This window comes from Saccostrea echinata, unplaced genomic scaffold, assembly GCF_033153115.1.
Source record: "Saccostrea echinata isolate AGI-Se365-2 ecotype Australia unplaced genomic scaffold, CSIRO_AGI_Sech_v1 ptg000003l, whole genome shotgun sequence".
NCBI lineage: Eukaryota > Metazoa > Mollusca > Bivalvia > Ostreida > Ostreidae > Saccostrea > Saccostrea echinata.
This window is the reverse complement of record NW_026889752.1, coordinates 8,502,024-8,513,796: the sequence shown is the minus strand read 5'-3', so window position 1 is coordinate 8,513,796 and position 11,773 is coordinate 8,502,024. Positions and strand designations below refer to the sequence as shown.

General features: G+C 28.6%; 1 protein-coding gene and 1 long non-coding RNA gene across 3 annotated transcripts; one reads left to right on the top strand and one right to left on the bottom strand.

Moving 5' to 3' along the window:
• The first annotated feature begins 6,195 nt into the window (after positions 1-6,195).
• Positions 6,196-8,457, top strand: LOC133178838 (uncharacterized). Its single transcript, XR_009720050.1, has 4 exons — positions 6,196-6,273; positions 6,683-6,841; positions 7,020-7,107; positions 8,326-8,457. It is a non-coding gene; the product is annotated as an uncharacterized LOC133178838 (long non-coding RNA).
• Positions 7,051-11,773, bottom strand: LOC133178837 (uncharacterized). Of its 2 annotated transcripts, none has more exons than XM_061313515.1 (7): positions 11,758-11,773; positions 10,734-10,907; positions 10,424-10,494; positions 10,302-10,340; positions 10,088-10,109; positions 9,871-9,940; positions 7,051-7,148 (listed from the first exon to the last, which is right to left on the bottom strand). In XM_061313515.1, the coding sequence occupies exons 1-6, from the start codon at positions 11,770-11,772 to the stop codon at positions 9,890-9,892; spliced, it is 372 nt and encodes a 123-aa protein (XP_061169499.1). In that variant the 5' UTR covers position 11,773; the 3' UTR covers positions 7,051-7,148; positions 9,871-9,889. The 2 variants fall into 2 exon arrangements, with proteins under 2 accessions (XP_061169499.1, XP_061169498.1); XM_061313514.1 differs by lacking the exon at positions 7,051-7,148 and adding an exon at positions 9,575-9,650.

Here is an 11,773-nt window from a genome sequence, read left to right as displayed (position 1 = left end):
GCGTACTGTATTAAGGCCAGGTACTGTAGTTTACGTAATAGACATATATATTTGGTAGAAAATTATTCTATTAATCAAATCTTTAAAAATAGGATCTTAAAGGGTTTTTATCACGTCTCAAAATTTTTTGATATGACAAAGTTTACATGCTATTAAAATCATATAGTTAAAAATCTTTGCTAGAAAATTAATAGTTTTGATGTTTCAACGACTCAAAGTTTGAATTTCTCAATATGCATATTTTGATCGCCGATGTTACGCGCCATTGCTCTGACGTCATAGGTGCCAATCGAAGTACTTATTGTGTATACAAAAGGGGTCATTTGTTGTGTCTATTAAACCTGTTAGAAAATAATTAAGAGATAACTGGATAATTGACAGCTAGTAAGGTATAATTTATGGCTTTAGGATGCGCAAAGGTGCACAAGAAAGGTTTTAGGAAGATTTATTTCCCCCACATTTTCCTGGAGTTGGTCGAGAGATGAAAGGGGGGCACTTTTCTGCAAATGCAATGGCGTTTACAGTATCTCTGTTCAGAACAATCGTGTATGCCCTATCGATCACGATTTTTTTTCTGTCCTATAAAACATTTTAAGAGAGATACTTAAAAAAAATAATAAATGACAAACACGCATTTTTTAAAAGTCGCTCAGAATCTAGAAGGAATGATGTGAACTTCGTAATGGCGAAATGTCATTTCTAGTACATGTTATTCACTGCTGGAACAGATAGAAGATATATAGGATTTATTCATATATAATTAATTAAAATAATGAAGAAGGAGAATTTAAAATTCCCATATCTATAATTGTTTACGAAGGTAAACCTAAGTAATTCGTTCTATCTCGTCGAAGTTCCGAGTTGTCAACGGCTTCGTTTTCGGTGCCCTCTCCTATTGTAGGCATATTTTCTGGTTATTTCTCTCTGCTAGACGTTCATACGTGAAAGATTGACCGTCCATAACCAAAGTAATATAGTCGATGTCAAAATTTCAACCGGCCATATTCTATTTATTTAGCGTAAAATCTATTCAATATATTTTTTCTTACGATAAGCTTTACGAATTCTATTGACTATTGACACCTATGACGTTTCAGTACCACGTGACCCCTATCTCATTAGTGGAGATTTTTACTTCGAGGACCCTATATTACGGGCGTTTTATCGTCTAATTACGACCGTTTTCAACATAATTTCATAATTAAACGATAATTATATGTTTCAAGAATATAATAGTGTTTCATTTTTAAGAAATGTAGATACGTGATAAAAACCCTTTAACATATATTTTCTTAGAATAAAAAAATCCTCTTCTTGTGTTGAAAATATATAGCATAAAATCCGATGGAATTTACTCTTTTATCATTTTTACACAAGATAGAATTCTATTTTTGTCATCATTTTTTTTTTACTGAAAATAAAGATAGCGATTCAATACTTCTAGCATTCTGACTTACATATCTTGAACTCTATTTGTGCAAACGGTAGCAAGTTAGTTATGTTAGAAAAAAATGTCACCATGTAATAGGAGTTGTATTAAATACACGTATAAAGGATGTGGTAGGATGCGATAAAGTAAACAAATCTGATAAAACCATTCAACCTGTATGTACTTATATAAAGTCTCAAATGAATTAACATAACTAAAACATTATCAGTAAAATGACCCCATTTTCAAGTCTGATATACGTTGAACTGGAAAAAATTTTGTAACTGATACATGCATTTATTCGTTTTCAGAGAAAGAGAAATTGAAACAGATCCTGGACATGTTAATAGGATAGAAAAAAAAAAACCAAGTTGATGCAAGGTATAAAGATATGTGACATAAATTTTAGGATAACATTTTTTTTTTACATATGTTAATTTGCATCTTTGTCATACACATTTTACAAATATTCTTGAATGTGTTCAAATTTGATAAATTTAACTCTATTTTAAATTAAAAAAAAAAGATTAAAAGTTTTAATACTTGAAGTACATTGCATTTATTTTATCTTCGCAAACTACTGCAAAGTACAAAATATGAGGGATCAGTTGTTGATGGCGATAGGTTTATCAAAACAAGATCGAAATGCATAATATGCCCTCTAAATGAACATTATACTATAACTATTACAAAGGACTAGAAGGCGTCGACAGAATACAAGTCTCCAGTAACCCATCATTATTCAATGAAAAAAGATTTGATGCAGAAAAAAATTCCTTTGATAACACATGATGGTACCAAATCTCAGTTTAATCAAAGCAAAAACATCCAGTCAGAGTATTCTTCCAAACTACTCATTACAATTACATTTTCAAAACGTATTTTTAAAGGAGTATCGACTTAACTCAATTTCAAACGTTTTTACATAAATTATACATAAATATGTTCATAGCTTTTTAGAGACAAAAAATCAAAATTTGACATTGAAAGTAATAAAAAAAAAAGGTTGAAATGAAGACGAATACACAGATTGGGCATATTTACCATCTTTCAAATGCTGCTGCACAATGCACTGAAAAGGATGGGAAATGTGCAAAAGGGGAAAAGTGTGATGGAAAGGAAGTGGCTGGAATGTGTGGAGGCAGAGAAACTGCTGCATACCACAAAAGTACAAATGACATATTCTTGTTTTTTTTTTTTTTTTTTTTTTTTTTTTTTTCAAGGAAAATCATAAAGTAGATAAAATATTTGCCGTGGATAGATACTGTTTTGTTTTTGTTTTTTTTTTTTTTGCTTCTTACTTCGTGTGTTTCAAAACTAAATTATACTTTCAAACAGGCATTATAAAAACCCTTTATAAAAACCTCGGAACTTTATAAAGAATTCTTTAGAGATATTTCATAATTTTACCAATAGAGATTGTAACTCTATTTGCACAAAATGTATGCAGTCAATAATTATTTAACAAATAATAATAGGACTTTGATAAGCTTATACAGTTGTAGATATTTTAAAAAAGCACTTATTTCAGATTTTTTTTTTTTCTGAAAACGTTTTTCTTGTGTATGTCTTATTTTGTTGTTTTCATCTTTGAATTGACTAAGGTACTTTTTAAATTTCAGGCAAAGGTATGAAAAAGGGCTCTGGATGTGGTAATGACACTTGATGCAAAATATCTGGATTCTTTTATTTGCCAAAATGGGACTAAAAAAGAATAAAAAAAAATAAATAAACAAAAAACTTGATTGGCTGTTTGAATACTTATAAAAAAGATCTGTAGACAAGTCATTCCAACTAGATCGTACCCAATTTATCATTCTATCCACCCCTAACAAAAAAAAAAATTGGTACTATAGTTAACTATAGCTAACTATAGTTTACTATAGCTAACTATAGTACCAAAGTAAAAACTTTGGAACTTTGATTTACTATAGTGAAAACTTTGGAACTTTGATTTACTATAGTAAAAACTTTGGAACTTTGATTTGGAACTTTGATTTACTATAGTAAAAACTTTGGAACTTTGTTTTACTATAGTAAAAACTTTGAAACTTTGATTAAGTACGATAAATCCCGTGGAATCATGTTTTTGATTCCCATTCTTTGCATTTTATGATATTTCAAGTATAAGATTCTTAAAAGCTTTAGAGAACATTTTAAAAACCCGACCCCTCCCCTAAAAGAATAAAAAAAAATAAAGATATGAATTTTAATGTAACGGTTGTCGCTTGCGCCGATAAAGAAGCAATATTCATTTCAATGTATCTAATTTTAATGTTATGCAGATGTAACGTAAGTCTTATCTATGGAGAAAAAAAATATATATTATATAAAAATTGCGTCATTTAGAATCAAAATATCTGCTTCATCTACTTCTGTCAACATGCATTTTTTTTTTTTAAATTTAAAATGTAAATATTGCATTTGATTTACTTTGTATATTTAAATAAAGATGTACAACAAAAATCAGCCCCAACCAACCCCATATCCACCCCTCCCCTAAAACTGCTAAATAATCCAAAAAAAAAAAAAAAAAAAAAAAAAAAAATTAATAAAAATACATAAGTTGTTAAACTAATGAAAAAATAAACTTTGAATTTTTGATTAAGTATAGGGAAAACTTTGAAACTTTAATTAACTATAGTAAAAACTTTGGAACTTTGGTTTACTATAGTGAAAACTTTGGAACTTTGATTTACTATAGTGAAAACTTTGGAACTTTGATTTACTATAGTTAACTATAGTAAACTATAGTTAACTATAGTAAACTATAGTATTTTTTGTTAGGGACTGCTCAAATCTATCGACCAGATATACTTTGAGAAGCTTAAATTAAAACAATGCATGACTTAAAGATCCTAATTTAACTAAGTCATGCCGTAAGAAGCGTTCACTTAAAGAAAACATTCTTATTAGGTGTTCATTTTAGTAAATAAAAATCGTTATTGAGCGGTTGATTAATATGTTTCCGGATTTCTGCACCATAAAAATAAAAAGCGAGTCATGTTATTTCACGAAATTACGCGATAATTAATTCCTCGCGTGTACTTAGTAATCTACAATAATGTGTATCTGTAAGGCATCGATTAAAAAAAAAAAAAACTATAGCGTCCTATATTTTAGTTAACTATACTTTACTGTAGTTTATTATATAGTTAACCATGGTATCAACATTTTTACTCTTATGAATTAAAGGTTTTGCTATTGTAAATCAATTTATTTATCGTATTTTTATATTTCATTTTCCCAAAGTTGTACATGCACTGTTTATACATGAAAAGGAATCAAAATTTGTACATTCACTCATAATGTCTAAAACTCACATCTTACTGTTTGTAAATATATACAATGACATGTATTTTACTAAAGTCTTCCTTTCTGATATATTGCACATTCAATTCATTTTAGGAAGTATTTTTTAAGTTAAGTTGAGCATTAGAAGAATTAATATAATATTCAAGAACAGATGTTTTGAAGCATGGTTTATGAAAAAAAGTTTGGGCTTATTTATCTGAAAAATAAAATTTGTACCAACCATACAAAACTATTAATCCTTTGAAAAATATTTAAATATTAAAAGGTTGTTAAATAAATGGAAGTATATGTAAAAAAAAAAAAAAAAAAAAAAAAAAAAAAAAAAAGACATCCCACAAAAACAGGTATTTAAAGTATGGAAAGGTTTTAGTAATTTCGACAAAAAGTGCATGATTGTAGTCTTCTCATTTATTTGGTAAAAAAGGCCAAATGTAATGCCTTGCTTTCTGAACGCCAAAGCGAATGCTATTACATGTATATGTGGTGGGAAAATAAAACGCGAGCAAAAGTTAAAATGAAATAAATTTTATTATTTTTTTAATTCTTTTTTTTTTCAGTTTTTAATTTTTTTATGAGATTGTGACCGGATATTTTTGTCGTTTGTCAAGTATATATGCCTGGATATATAGTCTCAGGTAATACCTTTGTGAACATTTTTAAAAAATGCCGAGGATTGCTTCAGAAAACTTTTAATTCTTATATATTATATATAAAATATATTTTACAAGTTAAACTTTATCTTGAGAAACCATTATAAATCCAGAATACTAACTTTATACTTAAAAGGGACTGGGCACAGATTTAATGTTAATATCTTCTAAGATTTTCAGTAACACATAATAACTTAAATATTGATAGAGCATTTCAAACAAATTTATATTAAAGCTATAAGAAAATTAAGAGTAGAAAGGTGAGAAAGCAAAATCAACTCACCAGTGAAAAGAACCCCGTAAAATGCAAACATTAACATAGCTCGTGTGCGTATTTACAGACACAGTTGTTGTCATGAAAAATCTTTTTATCTTTGAATTAAAAGAATTTTCATGAAAGTTTAATTCATTTAACTGAGGTTATTCTTCGGAAAATAAAGAAATAAAAATTGTAAACAAAAACGGCAATGCAACTGTGTCCAGGTCCCTTTAATGTTTGAGCTGAATTTTAATCTCACTACCTGTACATACGAGCGGAATTAGGCATAATCTCATTTAAAGTATAATTAGAGTTTCGAAAACCTCTCTGTTAATTATGTCTATATATAATCTATATATAATTGTAATGATCAATGCACTTATGTTCTAAATATCACCAAGTTCGCATCATGTAAATGCCTGTCAATACAGATGTTTTTTTAAAATGTCAAACCTGCTTTTTCGAAGTAGGCCGAAAAGGTCACATTCGACTTTGAACCTTAAAAGTGAAAATAAATACGAGTTATGATTATCAATAATAACATTCAGACAGCGTATCTCAGGAGACAGGTATCACTCTGTTATTGGAAATATTTCGGGGGATCTCAAGCATTATCCAAGGTAATTACTGACATAATTTGGTACATTATGGATGCATTATTATTAATTTGTTATAACTAAAGGCAAATTCAATGACCGTTATAGCTAATAACTTATGATTTAAACATTGAAAATGACTAAAATTCCCTCTTATTAAAATTTCTACATTCAACATACACGAAATGTTAGCTGTTTGTTGTAATATTTTTCGTGGAAAAAAACTATCTCTTATATTTATTGTTAATTGTCCCGTAGCAAGAAGAATGTGGAAAAAGGCCTATGTCAATAACTGGACAAAACAAAAAGTTTAGCAAAATCCCTTCAACCTTAATAATCATGATTTTTTTTTTTAATCAATCGAAATCAGAAATTTTTACCTGATAAATAAAGAATGAAATCATCGTCAGTCTATTTAATTATATTTATTCAGATGAAAGTGTTAGCTCTTCTCTGTTTCCTTGTTGCTGTAACTTGTGTTTTTGGGAGATGTGTACGTTATTGCTGTCAGTATGGACATGTGGGCCTGCAAGCCAATTGTGAAAAATATTGTAATTATTGTGGAGACTTTCCTGGATTGAGAGTAGCCCAGGTAAGTTTTTTTTTTCTTAAAAAAAAAACAAAAATAAAAACAACTACCAAATCAGTAAACTTAGCAAAGAGTGATTCAGTGCATTTGTTTTTTGTTTTTTTTTTCTGTCTACAAATGTCAAGAAATGATAGAAGATCATTCAAAAAGATTAAGGATTTTATTATTTTTTCCTTAAAAGCATTATAGATTGGCAGTTAAGCGGAGCCTTCCGAGGACCATTGCAGACATACTTCGCCATAAAAAGAAATTTAAGCACCATTAGAAAAGTAAGGCTATGTGTACTTTTATCCCCGTGTTGATGATGAATCTAGAATAAAAAAAAAAAGCAGCATTAAATGTTTAGATAGTTTTCATATGACTTATTTTCTCTCCGAGTTATTTGCCTTGACCGCCATCTTGGTGGTTAACATGGTGTTTTTTTTTTTCTCCTTGTCTTACCAAGTTTAAGAGGGTGTAACAAAAATATTTGGGGAAAAGTCTTTTTAAAACAAAAATTATGAAATAAAGGAGGCTTTAACAAATGAATACTTTTTTTTCATAAAAACAATGTTTCCTACCACACAATGGCCAGTATTAAACGTTAAAGTTCGTTGAATAATGAAGGAAAATGAGCATGTTGACCACCAATATGGCGGACAATAGAACATAACTCTTTTTAAATCAGGCCTACTGAAAACTGTCTATTGAAAGTTAACAAAATAAACAAACACAAGAACAAGCAAACAAAAAAATTAAGCAAGCAAAAGATCAAGTAAACAAACAAACAAACAAATAGATGAAAATTCTGTCCTTTTAGTGCTATTTTGATAAAAAAAAAAAATTTAAGGATTCCTCTGTCTTATATCTTAATAATTCAAAATAGTGAACATCTCTTTACCTAAATCCCTTGTTGTCAGAACATTAAACTATTCCTGATTAAGAAAAAAGAAAAAAAAAACATAATAGGATTTTTTTTTTAGTTTTTTAGAAACAAACCAGCGGTGTCAGTTTGTGTACAATAATGCGTGCAGCATTAGCAAATCAAACACATCCGGTAAAACCTCTACAAAAGCATTACATGAAACAGAACTCCTACGTATATTTACAAACACAATTGTTTTTATAAGGCTTTGAAGAATGCCGATGTCATTAAATATTAGAATTTTCATGTTTTTTTTTTAATTTATTAAACTGAAATTATTTTTCAAGTACAAAGAGAAATCAAAAATTATAAACGAATCAGCAATGCAACGATGTCTTTGCTTCGTTAAATCGTTCCTCACTTTGAATGGCTCGTTCTGTAGTTACATGTACATCCTCTTTTGCTTCGGACGAAAATTAAATATACATATTGATCCTATTAATTTACAAATTAATTTTAGTCATTTAAAAATCCTTAACAGTAATGCCAATCAATGGTTAAATTCAAATGCATAAATACAACTTAAAATAATACTGCTAAGAATTTTTTTTTTTTTTTTTTTTTTTTTTTTTTTTTTTTTCAGATGTTTTGAAAACTTGGATTTACAAAATACGACAGGACTTCAATCTGAATTGACCCCCAAGCGGCTTGATTTTATTTTTAAGAATTATATGTTTTCAGTAATAAAAATATATTCTATTGCATAATAATGAAACTGTTCTTAAATTAATTTTTGTTAATGTTTTTTATGCAAATCTTCATTACACAGTGTAATTTTGTTAACGATGCTTGTTAATCTGTTCCCGAACATTGATAGCTCGAATACTCTGTTTATACTTGATTTTGAAGTCCCAACCACAAGTTTTGTAAGTATTTTATTCTTGATATCTGATTTCTTTTAGTTTTTACTCGGTCCCATCTAGATTAAGATAACGAGGTTTTTCAGGATAAACAATTCATGTAGAATATCCACACATATTACAAATTGCATAGCAGCAAATTCATAAAAATTTGCAGATTTTTTTGACAATCTGATTAAAATATATGATTATAATATGCATTTAGATGAATATCTATCATGTTTGCTCGTACATGTTTATAACAATCGAGTTAAACGTTAACCTATCTCGAGGTATTGCAATCACACTACATGTACCTATTTGTATACATTTTTAAGAATAATGCAGAAATATCTATCTGGTTTGAGAAGATATAAATTTTGATGTAAAACATTGCACACATATGTTGCTGCTGTCTGTTCTTGTGCGTACTGCAGAATGAAAATTAAGCATATAAATGTACACTTTTTATTACCTTACATTTATAAGTAAATGACAAAGAAAACGAATTATTTCTGCAATATTTATTCTATACCAACAATTAAAGAAAATATTATTTTGTTTAAGTAATCTCTTAAGATTTGGGTAACAATATGTGCCGCACAAGTGTGCACATTTCGTCTTCAGTGACAATGAATTCGGATATCTTATTTTTCGTGGACAACAATATCTACTGATGGGCGACAATACGCGCAGTGTCATTCTGCGCGTAATGTCACCGGTCATAAAACACATTTGAGCATAAAGGTTGGATTCATTCCAGAAAGTTTTTCAAAGTTATAACCAAAATATGATAAAATTGCTACAAACTGATGGCTGAGTACCAGCGCAGTTAGCCACCATTAGAAAAATTTCGAACTGGATGCTAATTTGTCATTTCATGTCAGTATTATATATTGAACACCATCTTGTTTTTTGTTATTTACCAAATACTAAATGTATTATTATGAATTCATATATACTATATCAAACATATAAAACATTTCAAAAAATGCATTATTTTTATTCAAAGCATGACAAAAGGATTTTAGGCCGATGCCGATGAAAGGTGATTTTCTTTTTTCATCTCCTTTAAGAATAAATTATATGAAGCATTTAAAAATTAATAAATAATCTACCTAGAAGAAATTTTTGTATAGAAGTCATAATATTCTCAGATGCGGAAAAATTAATAAAATATGTTGAATAACATGATAAATCAAGCTACCCTCAACCCTAACCTGTTTGCCTTAATATTTTTTTTTTTTCAAATCGATTAAAAAAGTTGTTGGACATAAGGTTTAACTTACTCTATTCTAAAAGGTTTCGTTAGTTTGTCCTTCTGCTGAAAGCGTTTTGTATGCTGTCATACTCGTACTCCTTTTCAATAAAATAAAACATAATAAATAACGAGTAAAAGTGAGAAAAGTACGTAACTGTATATTATTTTGGTCTCAGATGAGAGAGAGAGAGAGAAGGAGAGAGAGAAAAAAGATTCATCTGTACGTTTTTCACGCTCGTTTTTACCTTAGCGTCTTTCTTCTCAATGCTAAAATTAGAAATACAAGTCAAATCAAGAATTTTAAAATTTTAGCTATATAATCATATTTTATATATATATATATATATATATATATATATACATACACCCACACACCCACCCACACCCATCCACACACACACACACACATACACACACACACACACACACACACCCTCACAATATTTTAATGACCGTTACCTTTCTCCTGCGTCTTTATTGATTCCGGCTAAACTTCTCCTGATAAAAAAAGATCAATTTCAATAATATTTTCAAAATATATCTGAAAATTCATATAGAAACATAGTACAGATTTAACTTACCTCTTACAACTGATCCTTTTATAATAGAGTTGCATTCCTAAAGATGTGATTCTAACCTCATATAAGTATGTCTGAAAAAAAAAAAAAATATATATATATATATATATATATATATATATATATATATATATATATATATATATGTATATATATATATATATATATATATATATATATATATATATATATATATATATATATATATATATATATATATATATATATATATATATTCAAAAATCTTGAATAAAGATAGAAAAGTGTGGTTACAGAGAGAGCACGGAAGCATTTAAAAAAAAAAAAACAATACCCCGGATGACGTGCAGTAACCTTTGTAGAGTTTGTACCATCTTGTAGTACAGCCATTAGATGAAGAGTACATTGATGTATAATAGTGTCCGTGATAGCCGCAGTGGACAGAGGCAGCGTCCAACTCAGATTGGAAGAGACTGAACACTGCCACCATAAGAACGAGTATCTTTACCTAAAATGACAGGATAAAAATATATCTAACATATTCTTTTGATTTCCCTATTTTATACTTAAAAAAAATATTACAGATCTCAAATAACAAGTACATAAATTTTGTTTAATACGAGGTGACATTTGATTACGATCTTTTGTATGTGTTTCAGAAAAATTAAAGTAACAGCATGTGATATATTTCGAGATTGGTGCTTCTAGCAAGAATCCATGGCTTATACTGTAAATTCCTCATAAACACAAAAATATAGCGTAATTTTGTTAGACGTTCAACAAGATTTATTCAATTTCATTTCAATATTGCTTAATTTCAGGTAAAAATTCATAACAATAATCCATTCGCGAAATAATGCTCTCGAGCTAAATTGCAACATTAAGAACTTGCAGTGTTTTGTCTGCAACCATATATTGTAGGGATGCGCGATTTTATCGGTATTCCGGTATATCGTGTTTTTTTTATTGCGTGATATGTATCGTGATACGGAAACTAAAATACTTGTACTTGGTGCATAATTATAAATTGCAGAAATTATTCATTTATTTCTTCGAACTAAAAAATAAAAATTACAGTTGGTCTAAAAAATGTTGAAAAAAAAACTACGGCATCCAAACATGCTTTTAATAAAAATGAAAAAAAAAGTGAAGTTATGTTTTGTACAGTGTATTTGTAAGAAAATTTTTAGAAGTTCATTAGAAATTGTAGTAAAAATTCCGTGTAAAAATATTACGATACGATCGTGATATTTTGGGGGAAAAAAATCTTTTTTGTTAATTATGAGAGAGAGAGAGACAGACAGACAGAGAGAGAGAGTCAAATATTGTTTAACTTTCCAGTTCAATAATACATGTACCATTACAGACACCATT